General features: G+C 50.7%; 1 protein-coding gene across 6 annotated transcripts in view; it reads right to left on the bottom strand.

Annotated features, from left to right (window-relative positions):
* Positions 1–5,841: 5,841 nt before the first annotated feature.
* The window catches only part of FGD5 (FYVE, RhoGEF and PH domain containing 5), a 119,656-nt gene continuing 102,898 nt past the window's right edge, over positions 5,842–22,599 (bottom strand). Inside the window, exons 13-21 of one of the 6 annotated variants that reach the window (XR_014064389.1) lie at positions 21,990–22,073; positions 20,162–20,241; positions 18,768–18,867; positions 18,335–18,535; positions 16,372–16,501; positions 15,435–15,489; positions 12,603–12,731; positions 7,895–8,049; positions 5,842–7,049 (exon numbers count right to left, since the gene is read on the bottom strand). Coding sequence is in view for 4 of the 6 variants with exons in the window: in XM_081526406.1 (XP_081382532.1) it covers positions 7,013–7,049; positions 7,895–8,049; positions 12,603–12,731; positions 15,435–15,565; positions 16,372–16,501; positions 18,335–18,535; positions 18,768–18,867; positions 20,162–20,241; positions 21,990–22,073 (1,047 nt within the window). In the remaining 2 variants the exon portion in view is untranslated. Of the gene's footprint in view, positions 7,050–7,894; positions 8,050–12,602; positions 12,732–15,434; positions 15,566–16,371; positions 16,502–18,334; positions 18,536–18,767; positions 18,868–20,161; positions 20,242–21,989; positions 22,074–22,599 lie in introns of all 6 variants that reach the window. The other 5 variants (XM_081526408.1, XM_081526406.1, XR_014064390.1 and 2 more) reach the window with 5 other exon arrangements.

Raw genomic sequence — 22,599 nt, forward strand, 5'->3', positions numbered from 1 at the left:
TCTTCTAGTTCTCGTATGAGGGTCAGGGTTCCTTATAGGCACTCAACTGGAGCTCCTGTCTTTACTCCCCTTGTGGGCTTCTCAGACCCTGTGCCTCCAGCTCCCAAGCCTGTTCGAGAAGCAGGGGCCAATGTGTCTAGCTGGCGTCTCCCCCTGGGGGCACTTCAGTGTTCGAATTCGGTGCCAAGGTAGCCGTCACTGTCCCTGCGTGTTGTATCTTCCAAATATGAGCCGACCCTATGCCTCCTGGATTTCGTCTGTCCTTCAGGTTAAATCTTTTTATTCGTCTACTGTCCTTTCAGTAGGTTTTGGGAGGGAGACAAGAAATGCATGTTTCCTGGTTATCTCGCTGTTTCTTGAGGCTCCAGGTTTCAACATGAAATTTGATTTGTTCAAAGACATTTCGGTAATGACAAGTAAAGCAGCATTTCTTTGTGCTAGGAAAGTCAATATTTATGAGTGGATCAGAGTTTCATTCAGCAAAGTCAGTTTCCAGAAAAACAATTTTTGTAGATTTGCCATGAGTTTCATATATTTTCCTCTTCGTAGTATTTTGAAGCGTTCAGAATATAAAACCAAGTGTCATTACTTTTGAATATGTGACTTTAAATCTTCTGTTTTGGTTCATTATGTGTCTAATTGCAACTTGGTGCTCTTTATTTACCCCCGCCCTTACCTGATACCGGAGAAGGCAATGCACCCCACTCCAGTACTCTTGCCTAGAAATTCCCATGGACGGAGGAGCCTGGTAGGCTGCCGTCTATGGGGTCGCACAGAGTCGGACACGACTGAAGCGACTTAGCAGCTTACCTGATACTCTTAAGCAAGTGGTTCAATTTTTTTTTTGACGATGATCTATTAAGTATAAATATATTTTACGTCAACAAGCAGCACATCATATATAGTGTGCGTGCATGCGTGCTTAGTCGCTTCAGTCGTGTCTGACTCTTTGCATCCTGTAGACTGTGAACCCGCCAGGCTCCTCTGGCCAAGGGATCCTCCAGGCAAGAATACTGCAGCGGGCTGCCATGCCCTCCTCCAGGGGATCTTCCCAACCCAGGGACTGAACCCGTCTCTTACATCTTTTGTATTGGCAGGCGGGTTCTTTACCACTAGCGCCACCTGAGAAGTCACATACATATGATTAAAACAAAAATGCCATGAACTGGTCCCTGGCGATGATGGACTATCTTGCCGCCTTCTACTTTGCTCTCTGTTGTGTGAGGCAAGGTGGGGTCCTGGTTGTGATCCATGACACTGGTTCGTAACTCACTCCCAGAGTTTGAAAAACAAGGAAAAAGAAACTTCATTTATGGTGCTTTTTTTTCCCCCTTTCTTTTTTGTTTTGTGCTTTCTGAATACAGATCTTCTCTTGTCCAAGCTTCTCTTTTGCTCCCCACACTGTTACATCACCCTTGAAAGGTGATCAGCATAGAGAAGAGACCCGTCACTCTGCTCTGCCAACACTGAACACCCTTTCCTGTAAGACATCATCAATCACCTGTCCACAGAAGAGACTCGGGCCATGTAGAGAGCGTGTCTGCAAAATCGCTCCATGATCACCAGGACACTGTGAGGGTGGCCACGGGACGTTAAGCTTCTCCTGAGAGTTCTGTGGAAGGGGATGTTGCCGTGCCAGGCACCGGCTCTGCAGTCCCGGGTCTGACCGAGTCAGGATGGTTTCCCCTCTGAAGTCCACCGCCTTGGCTGTGTATTCCTCCTGAGATTGTCTGGCACAATGTTGAATTCTCAAAGGTGCCTTGAAGTCCCGTCATGGTACTGGTGACAGCTCTCATTCCTAACACATCATTCCAGATGCCCTTGGGTCTTCTCTTCAGCTCAGAATCTGACTATCCACTGCAGACTCCAAGCCTGGCCACACGCTGAGGTCATTGTCCACAGACCAAGCTTTGACTCTGAAAACCTTCCTAGACCCTCCCAAGCCCAGATCCCCAGCCTGCACATCCACAGTGTCCCGAGGGCACTTGTAGACCTAGAGAAGGGAACCCCAGAGGAGAGGGGCGAGCCACGGGAGGAGCCCAAGGCCACGCAGGCAAGGTGGGGATGAACTCCACTTCATGCTGGCCCTCTCAGGCCACAGAACCTACACAGCTGTGCCCTGGGCTGGCTCCCCCTCCAGTGTTCCCCGCCACGCCCCAAGGGGGGTGGCCTTGGTAAAGTGGTCCAGGCTCTGTTTGCAGCATGTTGTTCATAGGTGGTCATCCCAACAGTGCTCTGGCTTCACATGACCGACAGCCCCCCCGGCTGTGCCCTGTGGGTTTCACTTCTGGAAACAGCCCCGTCTCCTTGGGGACATGACCCCCCAGGACAGAGAGGTGTTCTCTCTCCCTAGGAACTGGAGTGGCAAGGGTATGATGGCTTCCACCCCAAAATAAGACCTGTCCGTTCTTACAGGAATGTAAGAATGCAGTGTTAACTGCAACCTTCGGGCATGTCTTCACCACAGGATATAAATTCACGAAGGGTTCAAGAATAGCAAGTAATTGATCAATTTTTAGGTTATTGTTATTTATAAATACGTCTTAGAAATTCTAATCTATTCCATTACGTGAGAAACATGTGGTGAATCCCCAAGATCACTTTCCTTAAAAATCCTTCATATGTGAGTGTTCCTCCTAACATGTCAATTGAATCACACTAGAAGCATGAAATGTTAAAATTTTTTAAAGCATGTGTACTTTGGATTCTAAATATTAAGTTAAATTTTAAATACACCATCTTAAGTTGAAGCAAACCTTGTGCATATGATTGCAGAAAAACAGAACTGTAGTCATTGTCGCAATTAGAATACTGAAATAACACTGGATTACGTGCATGGCTGGATAAAGAAATGCACCTTGTGTGTGTTATGACCTTGGGGAAAGGGTCCTACTGATTGGTCCATGGCAGTCAGAGTTTTCTGTTGATTTTAGGAGGGACTTCACATTGCAAGTCTGAGAAAATATTAATAACTCAGAGTATCAGCTCACACACATTGAACGGAGGCAGTTATAGGGGAGCAGCTATAAGCATAGGTTTCCTGATCGCGAGTGTGTGACCCCGGGCTAGTGACACAAGGTTTCTATTCCTCAGTTTCCTCATCTGCAAAATGGAGATAAGAAGAAGAAGAACTCACCTCAACAGGTCCTTGGAACAATTAAATGGAGGAGCTGGGTTAAGGTGCTTAGAGTCTTTCATGCTGAGATGCTTGCTGTTTATTATTTGTTGTTAATAATCACACAAAGGTCTCCTGCGAGCTCCTGAGAGGTCAGTGCTGTTTGGCTGCTGATTTAATAATTGTTTGATTAGGGGCTTAAAATACCAGTAACATCAAACCAGCTTCCCCAAAGTCACTTAAAGTAATACTCAGCAATATATGTAACAGATGCCCCAATAACGCTTATGTAAGTTACTCTTCCACAAAACATACCCCAAATTCACAGCAAGGCACAGCCCTTGCACTACACTAATCCAAACCACAGTCTTCTTTTCAAAAAATGTGATCCAGAGAGTGGCCACTGGGGGTGAGCCCCCAGCAGCCGTCCCACCCCTCTCCTTTACCCCCAGCTGACAGGTCGATGTGGGTCACCTTGGTGCCCTTCACAGTGACCAGCTCACCAAGTGTGGTCCGGCAGCCATGTGCAGGGCCCGCTGAGTGCTTCTAAGAAAAAGCTATAGCCCCCACCACTGGGGGTGGTCAGTGGTCAGCCTCTTGGGAACCAGCCTTGAAATCAAGCTGACAATGGACGGTAGGTCAGAGAAACCCAGAGTCTGGAGCTTGGGAGACACTGTCCAGCCCTGAACCCACCCTGCTTTCCCACCTCCTCTCGTTGAGCAGATCTCCTAGTTGTGCAAAGCAGCGTGAGGCTGGTTTCCTTCTCCTTGCTATTGAAGAAAGACATCTTAGTGTGGACACAGTTGTCCTCTCAACTGACAGTTAACACATGGAAGCACAAAAGCCTCCCTGCTCACAGAGGCCGCATACCCCAGGCTGAAGCCACGAATGGAAGAATCTTCCAGACTGTTGTTGACTTTGTCCCAAGGCAGAGAGAAAGCCGGGCTCCATCTGCTCCCACCACTCCCAGCCCAGGTGGCCTCGTCCTGATTTACAGCCTCAGCAACCCCATTTCCACTATCAATCAAACAAGAAGCTGGACTAGACAGAGGAAGGACTCTGACTCGCTTCCTGAGCCATCGGGGTCCTCAGACCTGGCGCACGGTGCACACCCCAACACCCCGTGGGCGTTAGCCCTCACGCCTCCCTGTCCCGGGCTGCGTCCAGGGGAGTCTGTCAGCCTGAGCAGAACAACTCAGAGCGGATTTCTGACACCCAGAAGCTTCATTATGGGGACCCAGGACCTCAGTCACCGTCCCTGGACACTCCCGTGCGCCCGTGTGTGCTGTGTCAGTGACGACAATCACACTTCTTCCTGCTGACGAGGCCCCGTCCCAGCTGGAGAGAAACACTCAGTCTCAGGAAAGCTGTGAAACCACCGCAGTTAAAGGGAGTGCTACCTGCTTTCCAGGGCCAGGGCCTGCGGTCCGCTTTTACAAACAGCCGGTGTGCGCTGAACGCTCTGGGGAGCTGGGAAAGTCTCTGGGTGACAGGTGAAGGCACCGGCGCTCCAGGCCGCTGGTTTCTGAGCCATAGCACTGCCTCCTCCCTAGAAATGCACTCTGCTGGGGGACATGCTGGAGGGGCTGCCCCCGGGGGGCAGGCAGAGAAGCAGTAAATTGTGGGGCCGTGGGCGACTACTCCTCCAGCCTCCCGGCCCAGAAAGAAGCAGCGCCCTCAGCCAGGTGGGCGGCTTCCCCTGAGCTACTCCGGGCTCACCCAGTGGACAGACAGTGACACAAACACATGAGACAAGTCGGACAGAGAGAGGGGAAAGTGAGGGACAAGGAGCAAAGTCAGCCAGTAGAGATCAGATGAAATGAGTCCACCCAGAACCAGGGGGAGCACAGGTGAAAACAAGGCCCAGGTAACCAGGCAGGTCGTGGCCCACCCACACAGGAACTGTGGAAGACCACTGTGGCTACCTCCTTTTACAAGACCCATCCAATGTGTTCTATCTACAACCCGCATTTCTATCAGGGGCAACTATGCACCAAAAATAAAAGCCCTGTCACGGCTCCTTTACAGAGTGTCAGAAATAGGATGTTACTCGGGGGAAGAAACCTTCAAGTGACTTCCCGACACATCATTCTACCTGGAGCTCAGAAATTGACAACGGGCCACACAACACAGACAGGTTGGGGAAGTGCCCACTTCCTCTTGCTGAAGTCTTGCTGCATTTAAAAAAAAAATTAATTAAATATAAATTAAATTTTTAAATTATTAATTAAAAAAAAAAACTATTTGGCCGCACTAGGTCTTAGCTATACAGGTAGGACCTTAGAACTTTGTCACAGCCTGCAGGCATGGCATTCAAACTCTGAGCTGCAACACATGGGATCTGGTTCCCAGACCTGGGATCAAACCCAGGCCCCTGGATTGAAAGCGTGGAGCCTTAGCCACTGGACTACCAGCGAAGTCCCTTGCTGTGCTTTTTAAAGGCTCAAAGAGCCTAGAAGGCCCATCTCAACATGCCTGATGATGAAAATGATTCCATGGGAGGTAAGTCCTCAAAAATTAACAAGACGACGTCTCTAATCACTTAGTCCCCAAAATGTTTAACCAAACATTTTTAAAGAAGAACTGCCAACTAAAAAATTGCCCCTGAAAATATTTAATGTAAGCTAATTCCTGGAGATGGTGCTTGTTATAAAACGTTGGTCAGCAACTGCCTTTTTTTTTTAGGGGACAGGGCAACAGGAAGGTGGGGACAAGACATCAGAAAATGATATGATTGCTTTTTATTTCGATGAGAGTAACAAGGAGGCCCCCCGCCACTCTGCTTTATGTAAAAACACGTCCAGCATCGTGAGCAGCAGTCATCAGCGGGAAGGGACCGAGCCCCAGGCGCCCACAGAGCATCTTCAAGCCACAATTCTAGGCTCCCTCAACTGTGTCCAGAGCCACTGGCCAACGAATTCACCTTCCCATTGCATCTTGTTTTCTCCCCTTTCCTCTCTTTCAAGGCTTCAGGAATACAGCAGAAGGATCACGATGTCGAAAACAAGGACAGTTCTCACAAGCATATCGCTGTCAGCCTGTGCGGGGTAAACTCAGGAAGGCACGCAATAAATTAAAGCAGACCCCGTCTCTTGGGAGGGTCTGCCGTGACCTCCAGGGTGGGGGCCGGGTCTGCCAGCAGCCGAGTTTCCAGCACTGGTGAGGTGTCAGGACTGCTAGAGGGAGGAGGCAGTGTCCTCCTTTCGGAAGCCGCGTCAGTCTGCAGGGTGAGCGGTCGCTTGGAGGAGACAGTCCTCCGCTTCTGCTCCGAGGCCACCTGGCCTTGCGCCCTCCGAGGCAAGGGGGACCCTCCCGTTGTTACCTGCTGGTGCGCCACAGCCAGTGCTGGTGGCAAATTAGTCCACAGGACTCCATCTGCCACTGACTTACGGAAGTCCCTTGGGGGGGAAAAAAAGCAAACCGGAGGTTGCTGCTCAGTAAAACAATAAAGTGCTTTTTGATGAGAGTAGCTGTTATTTACTGGTTGTTTCTCATTTCACCTGAGGCACCGACATCAATGACAAGAAAGGCGATCATGTTTACCAGGAGTAAAAAAAAAACTGTAAAAGCTTGTTTCTACTAAGAAGCCTGCAGTTCTACAACGTACTTCTCTATTGGTTTCCACGTCCTCATGTTACTAAATTTTAACGCACTACTGGAAAGGGAAATAGTTTACGCTGGAGTGGGGAGGGTGGAAAACATGAAGATAGAAAAGGTCCATAAATATCCCTTAAGGGGTCCACTTGTGAAGGTGTAAGAGGGGGGTTACAGCCAAAAAGGCCAGGCCCCGTGCTGAATCCAGATGTGTGTCCGGACGGGTGGAGACACAGATTGGCTTCTGGAAGGGTCCACATATCAACCTAAGAGTGTCCTCTGAGTCCACATGCTAGGTAACTGCTATAACACACTTGCATTTTCCATGGCCTCGATCCACCTGCAACACAGAAGAGAGGAGACACTCGGTGTCGAGGTTCTGCCTGGAACTCTGGTCACGGAACCCAAGAGTGATGAGACAATAGTACCATTAATCCAAGGTGAGCGACCAGGTCCTATTGTGTTCGTTTCCCTAGCATTTAGCAAAAGGCCCGGAGTGCAGTGCACAGTTGATGAATCAACGCACGCCTGTATGGATGAGTCATAATACAGGCAGACCTCACTTTATCATGCTTTGCTTTCCTGTGCTCAGAGACACTGCGTTTTCTCTAAATTTGAAGGTTTGCGGAAACCCTGTGTCCAGCAAGTCTAGCAAGCAGCGCCATTTTCCCAACAGTATTTGCTCCCTTTGTGTCTCTGCATCACATTTTGGCAATTCTCACCATATTTCAAACCTCTCCATTGTTAGTCGATGTGTTGTGGCGATCTATGAGCAGTGGTCTTTGATGTTACTACCGCAAAAAGATTATGACTTCTTAAAAGGCTCAGATGATGGTTAGTACTTTCAGCAATAACGTATTTTCCAGTTAAGGAATGTACACTTTTGTAGACATAACGCGACTGCACAGTTAACAGGCTACAGGATAAACATAACTTGTGTATGTACTGGGAAACCAACAAGCTTGAGACTCCCTTCACTGCTGCATGCGCTTTACTGCGTGGTCCGGAACCCCACCCAGTCTGTCTGAGGTCTGCCTGGGAATTTCAATCTGCTCTTCTGCTGTGGCCCAAGGGAACCTGACAGGACAGGCGGGCTGGAGAAGAACAGAAACCAAAGCCCAGGGTGACAGCTGGTTCCCTTCTAAGAGAGGAGAAGGGGAAATGCAGGACTAGTTATTTTGGTACCTCTGAGCCGAACTGCCATCCTCAGCTTTGAAGCTATAAAATAGGGTTTTCTTGTGGTAAAGATGAAAAGTAGGTCCTGCTTCGCTGCTGCCCTCCTCCTTGCCTGGCGCAACGGTGAAGCCAAGCAGGGGCATACTCTCCAAGGCCACTGTGTCCTGCAGAGAGGCAGAGGGGAAACGGACGTTATACATGGCAAGACGCCCATCAGCAGCTGAGCATCCATGCTCTTCACCCCCACTTCCTGCCAGCACCAGTCACGAGGAGGAAAAGAGACTTAACATTCTGCGACAGTGTTTACAGCGTCCTGGGACTTCCACATTATCTTGTTTAATCTTCATGACGGTCATGGAAGGTGTCACCCCCATGCTAAGAAGAAACTGAGGCTCAGGGGAGGTAAATAAAGCCCCAAGATCACACAGTGTGGAAGGGGCAGGGCCAGCATTTGAACTCATGAACACTTAAAACTCTGCATTCCTTCCACTGACTTGGTGTGTCGTGTCAGTGACTCAGATTTTCCACCGTTAGCCCTGTTAACGTATTCTGTGCCCAGCCTCCCATGGTCTCTTTCACAGTGCTTCAATGTGGAGCACTCAGGGCATCGGTGCTACCAAGTTGATAATAATTTGATGAGATGCACCCACAGAATGCACATAGATCTTAAAATCATGGAGCTCGGTGGAAAAAGAAAGAGCTTTTTATATGTAGATAAAGAACTTTTTATAATAAACACACCCATATTTATGTACAAATACATGTTCGTAAAGAATACAACTTAATAAGATCATACGTGAACAGAGATAAGTGGTTAAGTACATTAGAATGACTGTGGGCGAGAAGGAGGGGTTAAATTTGTGTATAAAAGGCAATCAATTTTCTAAGACTGCTGGATCAGAAAAAACATTTGACAAAATTCAACATCCACTCATGAGAAAAACTCTTAGCAAACTAGGGAATAGAAGGGAACTTCCTGGGTCTTCCCGGAGGTACAGTGGATAAGAATCCACCTGCCAATGCAGGGGACATGGGTTTGATCCCTGCTCCAGGAAGATTCTACATGTCACAGAGTAGCTATGCCTGTGTGCTACAACTACTGAGCCTGTAAGCCTAGAGCCTGGGCTCTGCAACAAGAGAAGCCATGGAATCCAGCTCACTGCAAATAGAGAAAGCCCTCAGGCACCAACAAAGACGCAGGGCGGCCAATAAATGAACAGAAGAGAACTTCCTTAATCTGACAAAGGGTATCTATAAAATACCCACCAATAACATCATACTCAATAGCGAAATACTTAATGCTTTTCCCCTAAGACTGAGACAAAGCAAGAGGACACTGCCCGTTACCAATTAAATTCAACACTGCACTGGAGATCCTACCCATTGTCTTAAGGCAAGAAAAAGAAATAAAAGACATCAAGATCAGAAAAGAAGAAGCAAAACTACCTGTGCTTAAAAAGGACATGTTTGATTGCAAAACAACTACTAGAACTAATAATGAATTGAGCGATGTCACGGGATAATTTTTTTTTTTTTTTTAGCCCTCGCCCCTCCCCCTCCCGCAGGTGTCACGGGATAATTAATTGTTGTTTTTTAAAAATATTTTTGTACCATCAGTGAACAACTAGAAAATAAACTCCATTCAACACTGCATCCAAAAATAAAATACTTAGGAATAAAGGTAATAGAAATGAGAGAAGTATAAGAATCTCTACACTAAAAAGTACAAAACATTAAATGCAGAATTTAAAGAACTAAACAAATGAATTATTCATGGATTGGAAGATTCAATATGGCTATGATGTCAATTCTCCCCTGATTGATATATAGATTCAATAATCCCTGTCATAATCTTAATAGACATTTTTATTGAAATGGACATATTTACATGGAAACACAAAAGACCCAAAACAACCTTTAAAAAGAACAAAGCTGGCGGATTTACACAAGGCTTACTATAAAGAATTAAAACCACGTTAAGATACTAATACCTTTTCACCAGAATGGCTAAAATTAAAGACTGGCAATACCAATTGCTAACAAACGTTGAGTAAACAGAACTCCCAAATTTACCTACATTGTTGCAGAGACTGTAAAATGCCACACCAGTTTAGAAAACTACCCAGTAAATTCTTAAAGATCATATGCATATCATTCTGTGATCCAGAAATTCCATTCCTAGGTATTCACCCAAGGTAAAATAAAAACCTATTTTCACACAAAAACCTGTATACAAAAGTTTAAACTGGCTTTATTCATAATCACCTCAAATTGGAAACAACTCAAATGTCCTTCAACTGGTGAATGGATAAACAAAGAGGTATATTCACAAAACAGAATACTACTCAGCCATAAAAAGGGCATGACCGACTGTATGCAACAATATGGATGACTCTTAAAAACACTGTGTTGAGTGGAAGAAGTCATCCATGATTCCATTTATCTGAAGATCTAAAAGTTATAACTAATATATGGTGGGAAAAAAAATAAAACACAGTGTGTTGCCTCTGGGGATGGAGATGAGGTGAGGATTTACAGGTGTATGTATTAGTCAAAACTCAACAAATAGTATCAAGATTGGTGTACTTCATCATATAGAAGTTGTACTTCAAAAGAAAAAAAAGATACACAAGCATTGAACTCTTAGGGAGAATTAGCTCAGTTGGTAAAGAATCCGCCTGCAATGCAGGAGACCTCGGTTAGATTCTTGGATCAGGAAGACCCCCTGGAGAAGGGATAGGCTACCCACTTCAGTATTCTTGGGATTCCCTGGTGGCTCAGCTGGTAAAGAATCCACCTGCAATGTGGGAGACCTGGGTTCAATCCCTGGGTTGGGAAGATCCCCTGGAGAAGGGAACAGCTACCCACTCCAGTATTCTGGCCTGGGTCCAAACATTTGGACACAACTGAGTGACTTTCAGTTTTCAGGGGGAATTATACTTGAAAAGCATCAAAAAGCAAGATGGATGAGAGACTGATAGATACTTGACTAAGTACAGCAAAATGTTGACTGTATAATCAAAATTCCTTCAACATTTCTTTATGTTTGAAATTTTTTGTAATAATTAATAATAAATATATTAACTACAAAATAAAATATTGGAAACAAATGTAAAAGATTCCTATATATTTCTGACAAGCACTCTCTCCCAGGGCTGATACTGAGTAGCAAGTTACATCAGCTTTGGGTTACCTCAGGATGCATGACGGGGGGTGCATGGCAGTAGAAATCTGCCCATCCACTTTATCAAATCTCCTTCTTCTAATGGAATTTGAAAGCTTGGCCCTGTCACTGGTTTAGGCTTATTGGGCAATTGTACAAGTTCCTCTCTCTGAAGAAGTGGCTTTGGAAGCATACCGAAATTCATCTTTGAAAACCAACCCACACTGTCACTTCCACAACAACTGTTGCTCAGGACATAGAGCCTCTGGCTTTTATGCTCTCAGACAGGATCCACACTCTTTGATGGTTGGTTAACTGTCAATAGCTTTTATTCCCCAAGTGTGTTTTCCACGAGATGCTCTGTGGAGGAAGGGTCTGCTCTCAGGACAGCTGGATACTCTCCATACCTCGGGGGCCCACAACACACCCTGTGCACCCCCTCAAAAGCGCTGCTGTGAAGAAATCTCACAAACTGTCCCCTCAGTTCTCTCGGAACCCAGGTCTCAGAGGGCCCGCCACTGCGGGAGTCCTGGGGAACATCTACTTAGGAAGATGCCACCCTGGGCTGCAGCACATTTCAGTTTGCTCTGGAAAGACCCACAGGCTCTTCAGCACAGAGAGCCTCCATGTGTGGCCCCCTTCGGGGAGGGCGTAGTTCACACAGCACCCTGGTCACTCAGGCCCACAGTGGGTCCCTTCTGTGTGTCTGGGATCCCCGACAAAGGGGCCGACTGCAGCTGCCACAGCTGCAGGTCCCTCGTGAGGGGAGCTTTATGCCCCAAAGGGGGACGTGCCTTCTGCCCGGTCGCCAGCATCCGTGGTCAGGGGAGAAGGGCCTCCCCTGAGGTGACGTGCTCATCCTCGTGGGTGAACCAACCACCCTCTGCAGTTGGGGAGAATGCATTTAAGTCCCGTTTTTCAAAGCGGATTTCGCCTGCGGAAACCATCAGGTGGTGGGGTCTGGAACTGGTCATCTTATCTCACAGGTTCAGCCCGAGCCAGGACCAGAGCGCCCCCTGCCGCACAGCCAAGCTCACACCTCTCGACTGCAGAAGCAGGCTGCACCAAGGCCTCTCTGCCCGCTGTATTTTAGCAGATGCAAGTCGAAGATGTTGTGATACATAGGAACGTCGGGCTTATTTAGTAGAAGAGCTGCCATGCACGAGGCAATACAGTTCCCTGATCGATGCACAGAGGACGGTAGCTTCCTCCGGCTCTTGGGTTCCGTCCGGAACAACTGAAGCGGAGGGCAGAAAGGAGCTCTCTTTCAGGCAGCGCCCTGGGTGGCTGCCCCCTCCCTCCGCCCCTCTGCACCGGCCCTGCCCGCTGAACCGCCCGGGCCCACCAGGGAAGGGCCGGTTCCTGAGATCTGAGACAGACGCGTGGCTGTGCATCCACATGGCGCCCCTCAGAGAAGACCTGACCGACGTGGCACTTGAGGCGGGAACCAGACGCAGGCCTCGCGGCGCCCTCGGCCCCGCACGGACGGTGTGAGGCGAAGCTTAACCCCCCGGCCCCCCGACAGGAGAGGAGAGAAGGCGGGGACCACTCTACCTCACGGGCCGCGTAGGTGTAGAGCACTTTGCCTTTGATGACGAACCAGAGCTTCTTCCAGTGCCTCTTGCCCTTCTTGCACCGGCTGAGGTAGCCGCTGATGGCGGAGCCCTCTCCGGAGGCGGCCACCTGGCGGAGGGAAGGAAGCGGGGCGGTCAAGGCACCGGGGGCAGGGGCGTGGACACGGTTCCGACGGAGCCAAAATTACACTGCCAACCGGCCGGCGGGGCGTTCGTGCCGCTCTGGAATCGAGGCGCTTGGGTGGTCTCGGGGTGCATCCAGCCCCTCAAAGGCCGCACAACAGGACCGTGTTTGAGAGACAGGATTGACTGAAGGGGCCCGAGACCCGAGAATCGAAAACTGCCTGCAGGAGTGCTGCCCTCTGGCGGTGAGTCCGAGTCCTGGTTCTCTCCCTTCACCCCTCAAGACCCCAAGTTACAAAACTGCAGGTATCCGGGTGAAAGTTTCTTGCTCATAAAATTGATTCTTACGCTTTTCAGCTTACTTCTTTCTTACACTTAAGAGGGGATCCTTTTTTTTTTTATTGTTTTCCTAAAAAGCTGTATGATCTCCTGCCTATTGAGTTTGTTAACTCCTCTAGGCAGTATCAGGGCTTCCCTGGTGGCTCAGAGGGTAAAGCGTCTGCCTGCGACATGGGAGACCTGGGTTTGATCCCTGGGTTGGGAAGATCCCCTGGAGGAGGGCATGGCACCCTGCTCCAGTATTCCTGCCTGCAGAATCCCACAGACGGAGGAACCTGGCGGGCTACAGTCCAAGGGGTCACAAAGTGTCGGGCATGACTGAGCAACTTCGCTTTCTTTCTTTTAGTAGTTATCAATGGTGTGGTCTTTTGAATGAGCCTCTCATAGGGTCTAAGATCACAGGCCTGGAGTAAGACCCATCTTGGGTTCCAACACAGACTCTAGCAGCCACTAGAGGGGTGATGTAAGACCACTTACTTCTTGTACGTCTCAGTGTCCTGACTAGTTAAAACTGGAATCAAATGACGTCAGACAGGTACCTGTCAGGTACAGTGCCTGACTCACAGTTAAGTGCTCCATAAAAATTCACCTTAATACAAGAGCAAGAAGGCCAGGTTACGAAATAATTTCATCTTTCTCAGTTCACAGGTGGGGAAACTGAGGCCCAAAGGAATGGGGGGGGAACCTACCAAAGGTGAAATCCCGACTTAGCTGAAGAGAGGGCGAGAACTCAGAGCTCTCGGAAAATGTTCTTGAGGTCAGGTAACTCCAGTGTAGGGAGAGGAAGCTACAACCAGCCAGGTGTTTTGAGAAGTACAGGGAAAGGAACCTGCTCCTCTTGGGTCCCCAGGACCCCTAACTCAGACACAGCTCCTCTTCCCACACATGACCTGCCGGAGCAGTTCCCAGAGTCTGCGATCTGCCCCCCATCAGATGTTCCCGGGACAGCACTCCAGCAAGACCTTCCCCTGGGAAGCAGGTCTCACTGCCGGGGTAGGGCTCCTGGGAACAGGGGACAAGGCAGCGGGAGACGAGGGAACATTTCTCCCGGGGCTGCTGCGGAGCCCAGGGTGTAGTCCTTGTTGAGTAATAAAAAGGTTGTCACTATGGGCAACACCTGCCAACATGGCTTGGGGCAGGTCCACATGGCACCTGGATCACGGTGGCCTGATGCCTGAAAAGTGAGAACAGTGGTTCTCAAACTCTGTACCCATGACACACTCAGGTTCTGTGAGCTCAGCTCATGTCGACACGACTGTGGGAGTGAGAGGGCGATCTTTTCTCAATTTGTGGGAGCGGACTAGTTAATAAATGGTGAGACAGGCATACAGTGTAAGAAGTGTGAGATTTATGTGGACAAACTAATGTGAAATTAGTTTGTGAAACAAACTAATGATATCAAAGACAAATTAAGTGAAAGAAAAGTATAGAAGATTCAGAGTATCATCTTTTGAGTTAAAAAAGGATCTATGATCGTCTATCTTAATTATGTATATGCATAAACATTTCTGGAAGGATCCGTAAGAAATCTGACAGCAGTTAACTTTGAGGGATGGGACTGAAGGGAGTCTGGGGAGGGAGAGAGAGAAACTCAATTCTCATCACATATTCTTCTGTGTTTTTGAAAAAAAATTGTTATCACGTGTTACTTCCAAGATTTTCAAGATGTAAAAGGAATTAAGCGAATGGATAGAACCATACTCACTTAAAATTTCCATCCCTAACACTTTTTGAACTCTTGCCACCTGCTATTCAATAATGCATATTTAAACATACTTGGTACCAGCTGCTCACTCTTCTTTTGACAGCCTGTATATTCACGGGCACACATTTGTTTGTGGCTATGATTAGAATACAGTCAATAATCTGGTCCTGTCTGCAGAAAGGAATTGAGTTGAGCTAATTCTGAGGTTTCCTGCAAAGAAGTCTATGGCCTTGCGGAGGCTCACCGCCTGAGCCTGGGTGGGATCCCCAGGATGAGACAGGGATGCGGTTTGAGGGGACCAGACTTGGGAAGGCTGAGCCAGGCCAAGCGGCTTTAGATCCAAGCGCTGCAGCACTGTGTGCACCTGGGGATGGGTCTAGGCTGGAGGGCGACGTGTCTCCCCGCACCTCCGACAGCCGCTCGGGCTCCTGTTCTCTGCCACCGGCGGGGGTCTTCTCGGTCATGCCCAGGAGACGGCCTGTGTTTCAGGGCTGCCTTTGTGAGCACAAGCCAGAACGCCTCCCGTGAGGGATGCTCTCTAACGTGTCCGCAAGAGCCTGGTCCAGCTGGGGCAGGGGGTCTGAGGACCCAGAACCTTCTAAATCCCCCTGGCCCCCAGGCAGGCAGCCCTCTTACCCGCCTCACCTCGGTCAGGGCCGACGGGACTTTCCTCTGCTTCCTGAAGGCCGAGGGGTTGATGCTGTGGAAGACGGACGAGAAGGCGCTGCTCGAGAAGCGGGCGGAGGAGAGGGGGAAGCTCATGCTCAGGGGCCGCTCTGCAGCGAGACAAGCCGCGGGGAGGGAGGTGAGCATCCGCGCCCACGGCGGGGGACACGGGCGCCTCCAAGACCTGAGCTCCCAGCCCTCCCGAGAGGGCACCCGGCCACAAGGGGTGGCGTGGGGCGGGGCGGGAGGTTCCATGTGACCCGAGAGAAGGGCCCGGCCCACCCTGCTAACACAAAGCTGGAGTGGGGGCAGGCTTTCCCGGTGCTGGCTATCCCCTCTTCCCCGTGTCTGCATAAGGCCGGGAAGGTCCTCTCTATGGCCATGGGCAGCCCTGGTGGGGGGTGTGGTGAGGTGACCGAGGAGGAGTCTCTGGTTTCAGGCCCAAGATCTACCCTGCTCCCCCTCTAGCCGACCCTGAGCACGGGCTCTCACAGGCCCTCTCAGCCGCCTCGAGCTCTGCTATCCGAGGACCCTCAGCCCCGTCCCCGACCACAACGCCTCTGGTCTCCATCTCGCCATCCTCATTCCAAGTGGGCCCCTGGGGACTCAGGCCTGTAGACAGCATGGACCCAGACACGCGACCTAGACACACGGACCCAGACACATGGCCCAGACACGTGCCCCAGACATGTGGACCCAGACACGTAGCCCAGACACATGGACCCAGATGTGACCCAGGCACATGACCCAGACACTCTGGCGGCACCTCTGGATTTCCTACAGAACCAACGAAGGTGCCCCAGAGGGGGGTTTAAACCCTGTCTCCTCCTGGAGGGCAGCATTTTGTCTGGAGCCCCCCTAGGAAAGTGGCTGGGAGAAGCCGTGTGGGGAAGAAGGGGAGGGTGGTCCCTGGTACCTCTCATCAGGCCTGGGGCATCCCCGCCCCTCTTCTTCAGCTCCCCGTAGCAGCCGTCACACACCTTGGCCATGCGGTCCTTGAGGTACTTCAGAGGGTACTTGTTCCGAGAGCAGTTCCGGCAGACGATCTGGGGGGAACAGGGGGTCCGTGGGTCACAGGGTCTCACCCTCCTGGCCCAAGCAGAGCACCATGTCTGAGCCCTCTGCCGACCCACCTCCACCTCCTTGAGGACCTCGTGCTCTGAGCATAGTTATTATGCTTCTCGGCAGGTGCTTATCTGTTTTTCTTTTTAAAAAATTGTAGAAAATTATAAAATAATATATAAAAATATTATAGAAGTGATTTCTTGTCTTATGCTTGTGCCCAGTCATGTCCAAGTCTCTGCAACCCCATGGACTGTAGCTTATAATACCTAATATCGTATTTGTAGCATATAACACCTAATATCTTATAATACCTAATATTATATATTATATACCTAATGTTATAATACCTGTACTATAATTGCTTATAATACCTAATAAAATGGAAGTGCTGTGTGAAAAATGAAAGTCTCTCAGTCATGTCTGACTCTTTGCAACCCCATGGACTGCAGCCCACCAGGCTCCTCTGTCCATGGGATTTTTCAGGCAAGAATACTGGAGTGGGTTGCTACTTCCTCCTCCAGGGGATCCTCCTGACCCAGGGGACTGAACCCACGTCTCCTGTGTCTCTTGCATGCAGGCGGATTCTTTATCCACTGAGCCATCAGGGAAGCCCAACAGAAGTGATATATAACATATTATTAATAGTTTCAGGTATACAATGCAGTGATTCAATATATGTAATGTAGTTTGGCCCTCCATGTCTGCGGGTTCCACATCCACAGATTCAACCAATGGTGGATCAAAAAGATTTTTAAAAATTCCACAAAGTTTCAAAAGCAAAACATGCTGCCAACTATTTGCATGGAATTTACACTGTATTTATAACTATTTACACAGCATCGGTAGCTCAGCTGGAAAAAAATTCACCTGCAATGTGGGAGACCTGGGTTCAATCCCTGGGTTGGGAAGATCCCCTGGAGAAGGGAAAGGCTACCCAGTCCAGTATTCCTTGCCTGGAGAAGCCCATGGACAGATGAGCCTGGCAGGCTATAGTCCATGGGGTCGCAAAAGAGTCAGACACGACTGAGCAACTTTCACTTTTCACACAGCACTTCTATTTTATTAGGTATTATAAGCGATCTAGAGATGATATAAAGTATGCTAGAGGATGTGTGTAGGTTACATGTAAACGTTACACCGTTTTATATAATGGACGTGAGCGTCCTTGGATTTTGGTATCCATGGGGATCCTAGGATCCTAGAACCAGTCTCCTGTGGATATCAAGGGAGACTATATGGTGAAATCACCACAATGTCTAGCTAGCATCCATCACCACACATAGTTTACAAGTTTTTTTTTCCTGCGATAAGAACTTTAAAGATCTACTCTCTTGGCAGCTTTCACATATACAATACAGTTTTTAAAATTAATTAATTTAGTTTTTATTTAGCTGCACTGGGTCTTAGTTGTGGCATGTGGGATCTAGTTCCCTGACCAGAGACGGAATCCTGTCCGCTGCACTGGGAGCATGGACTCTTAGCCAGAGGACCACCAAGGATGTCTCTACAACACAGTTTTGCTGACTATTATCACCAAGCTGTAAGCTTTCTGTTCTCTGATGAGCCCACGCCCTTAACCAAGACAGGCTACCCTTCCTCCCAGGACAACAACCTCATCCGCTACAATTTCCTTCGGGGAGCACGGTGGTAGAGTGGAACAGGTCTGGGGTTTGGAGCCCTGGTGGGAGGGCATCAGCAAAAAGTGAATTAACTTAATGCCCCACCCTGGGCCGGACCAGCAGCAGCTGCTGGACGCCTCCCCCATCTCCCTGCCCAGCTGTCCCCACCCCCGCGCACACGTCTCTGTAACTCACCTTGCCGCAGGCATGGCAGTGGTGGCGCCTCAGGGTGAGGGAGAAATCGCAGCCGCAGTTCATGCACATCATGACGTGGGTGACGGGCACGAGGGTCGGGGGCCTCTCCCCCAGGCTGACCCCCAGCCTCTCCCGTATCTGGAGCAACGGAGTCAGGCAAGCAGCAGGGTCAGGGGACCAGCCGGGCCGGAAACCCCCTTCCTGTAAGGAGGGTGTGAGTGTGTATAAGGGAGGGGCGGGGTGGGCTCCACTCTACAGGCCCCCCCCCGCACCCTCCAGGGCGCCGACCTCGGTTAGAAACGGGGCTGGAGGTGCCAGGCTCTGGGCTGCACGGGGACCTCCCTGAGCCGGGCGCAGGAGGACCTGGTGGTGCCCTGATGGAAGGAGATGCTCGACCTCGCGGGAGCGCGGGGGCCCAGGGAGACCCGCTCACCTCCACGCTGTGCTGGAAGGCGGCCAGCGCCTGGGCCTTGTAGTCCTCGGGGAGGGCCCGGCTCACGCAACTGTGCCACTCGTCCCTCTCCGCGCAGGAGCTGCGGGCACGAGCCGGAGTGAGCGAGGGTTGTGCACCCTCTCGGGGTGGATCACGTCTCCGCGGCCCCCACCGCGCTCACCCCGCGCCCAACGCCTGAAACCCCGGCCCGGCTCCCCCGCCAGACTTGCACGGCGGCATCTCCGCTTCCAAGCGGGCGGCCTCGATTGTCAGGTGTCTCTGGGCCTGGCCTGTAAACGTGGGAACATCAAACACTCCTCCTCTAACTCCCAGGGCAGCTGCGGGGACCAGATGACACGTAGGGGGTGGAGGACTCTGTCGATGGCAAAGCACTGTGCAGAAGCAAGGGGTCCCCGCACTCTCGGAGGGGTGCGCTGACAGTGGGCAGACAGCCAGGTACCACTTGGCGGGGGGGCGCCGTGCACAGATGCTGGCAACGGTCACTATCTCGGTCTCTCCATCGTCGTCCTCAGTTTCGCACACGCCCTCCCAGTCACTCACCCATTCGGAGCGCGGACATCCCACCCTGCCCTCCGCCCGCCCAGTCATTCACTCACTCGGAGCTCGGACATCCCACCTTCCCCTCCGGGCCTGGCAGGGTCTCCTGAGAGGTGATGCCCCCGAGCAGCCGCCGGGTGGAAATGCTCAGGGAGCCCACTAGGTGTCGCTCCGACCCTGCCAACCGTGCCTAGAGCAGCTCCTGGCAGGAGCCCCCTTCCTGGTTTCTGAGCCCCTATTCCAGCTCCAGCTGGTCTTGCCCTGGAAGAGGGTGGGGGGAACTCTTTCTTTGCCATAAACCAACAAAATGGGGACCCTGGGGCAGAGCCTGAGGGCCTGGGAAAAAACAACCATCTCTGATAGAAAGGCCCCAACCCCAAAAAAGTAAAAGGGAAAATAAATTGATGAATGTTCCCCCCTTTTGTTTCTCTCACTCTCCAGACTTGGCAGCCTAAACACAGACTATGTTATGAGCTAAGGTGCACCATGCATTTTTCATTGACTTTAACCTTTCTTACTGCTGCAAAGACCCAGTGATACATAGAGTTTTACAACGAGGAGATATTGTTATATTTAAGCAACAGGTTCTGGAAAACCCTGAGATTCCATGTAAAATTTTACGTGTATGCACATGTTTTCTGGGGAGAGAAGCCATGGTTTTATCAGATTTGCCACATGACTGTCCAAAAACGGACAAGAAATAATGGAACAAAAGTCATTTACCCAAAAGGACACCAAAATAAAAATGACAATACATTCAAGCGTCTGCGATTCCAAACTTTCCCACCTGCAAAATCCTTCCCCCTCTGCCCCCCCGGTCCTTCCTCTCCTCGTACCTGGCAGACAGGGTCAGGCAGGACTCAGGAGTCTCGATCTTCAGGGCATAGGGCACTTTCTCCATCACAGGGCGGCTAACCTGGAAACCAGGAGTGGCCCCTCAGGATGGGCATGGGAGGGGTCCTGCCACCACCCAACTCTGAGCCTGAGCTTCCTCACTGCAAAGGGCAAACCTTTCTCACCTGGAAGGTGGGGTGTGTGTGTCTGTGTGTGTGCATGTGTGTTTGTGTCTCTATGCACGTGTGTGCACAGTGAGAGCCCAGCTGCCGACTCTGACTCTGGGGCCACCCGCTGAACCCCAGGAAGGCATCCTTCTCGGAGCCCTCTCTGCTGGACAAGCACCTGCGCAGTGGGCACCCTCCCACATGGCCTCTGTCAGACTCCTGAGCGGACGGATGCTTTAGTCCAAAAAGGGAAGACACCTCCCAGGTTAGCGAGGTCGCCCTTCTCCAGGTTGGGAGCCTCAGGAGGGAGACGGCCCCCTGCAGGTCCCCTTCAGCTCTTCCTCCCTCCCAGCCCTTCGCCCTCCCAAGTGACAGCCCGCACGCACTCCGATCCCCCACTTCAGTGCTCCCCTCTCTGACCCCATCCCCTTGATGGGCGGGAATTACTTTCCTAAAACTCCTGGCTCATCGAAAAGCCCCATCAGCTCCAACCAGCCTCGTATCTGGGACCTCGGTTACACTGAGTGAGGTCACAGCTGACCCGCTCACCGTCCTGTCTCTCCAAGCTCACCCATGAGATTGTCCAGCTGAGCCAGCCTCTCTTAAGAAATAGCTGCCACTTGAACAGGCATTTGCACGCTCGTGTGGATTACTCACAGGAGCCAAAAGGTGGAGACCACTCTAGTGTCCACGGATGGATGAAGGGTACACAAACTGTGGTCTAGGCTACACCCACGATGAAGTACTGCTGCTGCTGCTAAGTCACGTCAGTCGTGTCCGACTCTGTGTGACCCCATAGACAGCAGCCCACCAGGCTCCTCTGTCCTTGGGATTCTCCAGGCAAGAATACTGGAGTGGGTTGCCATTTCCTCCTCCAGTGCATGAAAGTGAAAAGTGAAAGTGAAGTCGCTCAGTCGTGTCTGACTCTTAGCGACCCCATGGACTGCAGCCTACCAGGCTTCTCCGTCCATGGGAGTTTCCAGGCAAGAGTACTGGAGTGGGGTGCCATTGCCTTCTCCGCGATGAAGTACTATTCAGCCTTAAAAAGGAAGGAGATTCTGACACTTGCTACCACACAGATGAACCCTGAGGACGTTACACTAAGTGAAGTAATAAGCCAGTCACAAAAGGACAAGCATCGCCTAGGATTCCACTTATACGAGGTCCCTAGAGTTTCTGAGTTCATAGGGACAAAGAGTAGAATGGTAGTTGCCAATGCCTGGGAGAATTAAGAATTTAAGGGCACAGAGCTTCAGACTGAAGAGATGAAGAGAGCGCTGGGGATGGCTGGTGCAATGGTAGTGTAACAATGTGAATACACTCGATGCTGTTGAATTGTACGCTTAAAACATGGTTCCAATGGTAAATGTACATTACATGTATTTTACCACGATCGACAAAAATCACCTGCTTGTTTCCTCCCTCTGCATTCTCCTCCTCCCAGGACCCCCCTCCTTGTCTCTCTTCCACATTTATCCAAATATCCACTCTGGGCAGCCCTCCCTCACCCCACTCTCCCTGAGCTCCCGACAACAGAATCCTGGGGCAACTCACAAGCCAGGGTCCTCCTCGTGCGCCGGGCTGTGAGTTCCACAGGCGGCGCTGTGTCTCCTCGTCCACAGGGTCCCCAACGCCCCCAGGGCCCCCGCCCCCGGGGTCTTACCTTCATGCTGGCCACTGCCAACGCGCTCTTCAGCCGGTACTTCCCATCCTTCTGGGGGTATGTGTACAGCAGCACATCGCTCATCTGGGAAGAGGGGACCCCGTCAGACGTGTCTTGGGCCCAGAAAGCCCGTGCTGGGGGTCTCCTGAAGCATCACTGAGCAAGAGTGTCTTGCATTCCCAGGGACTAGGGGAGCGAGGGCACTCTGGGCTGGAATAGGAGACCCCTTCCCCACGATTTCACATGGACAAGGAGGAGCCAATGCACATATGCCCACAGCAAGTCCGGCATGGAGGTGTCCCCCGAGGCTTATCCAGCACAGCCCCCAAGGGAAACAACCCAAACATCTATCAGCGGGTGTCAGGACACGGAAACGGCAGTACATTCACAGCTCGCAGCAGCCACACAGCAACCAGCGGGCAGACGGACACACGCCTGACGATAGGGCTCAACCTCCAACACACGCCAGCGAGAAGAAGCCGGACTGCGGAGTCCACGGTGCCTCACAACATATATGTGAAGCTCCAGAACAGCTAATCTGCACTGATGGAAATAAGGGCAGTGGGTGCCTGGGGGACCGTGAGGGGAGGTGCCCAGGGGAGCTTCCGGG

The sequence above is a fragment of the Giraffa tippelskirchi genome, chromosome 9, assembly GCF_054371585.1.
Source record: "Giraffa tippelskirchi isolate mGirTip1 chromosome 9, T2T-mGirTip1v1.2.pri, whole genome shotgun sequence".
Lineage (NCBI taxonomy): Eukaryota > Metazoa > Chordata > Mammalia > Artiodactyla > Giraffidae > Giraffa > Giraffa tippelskirchi.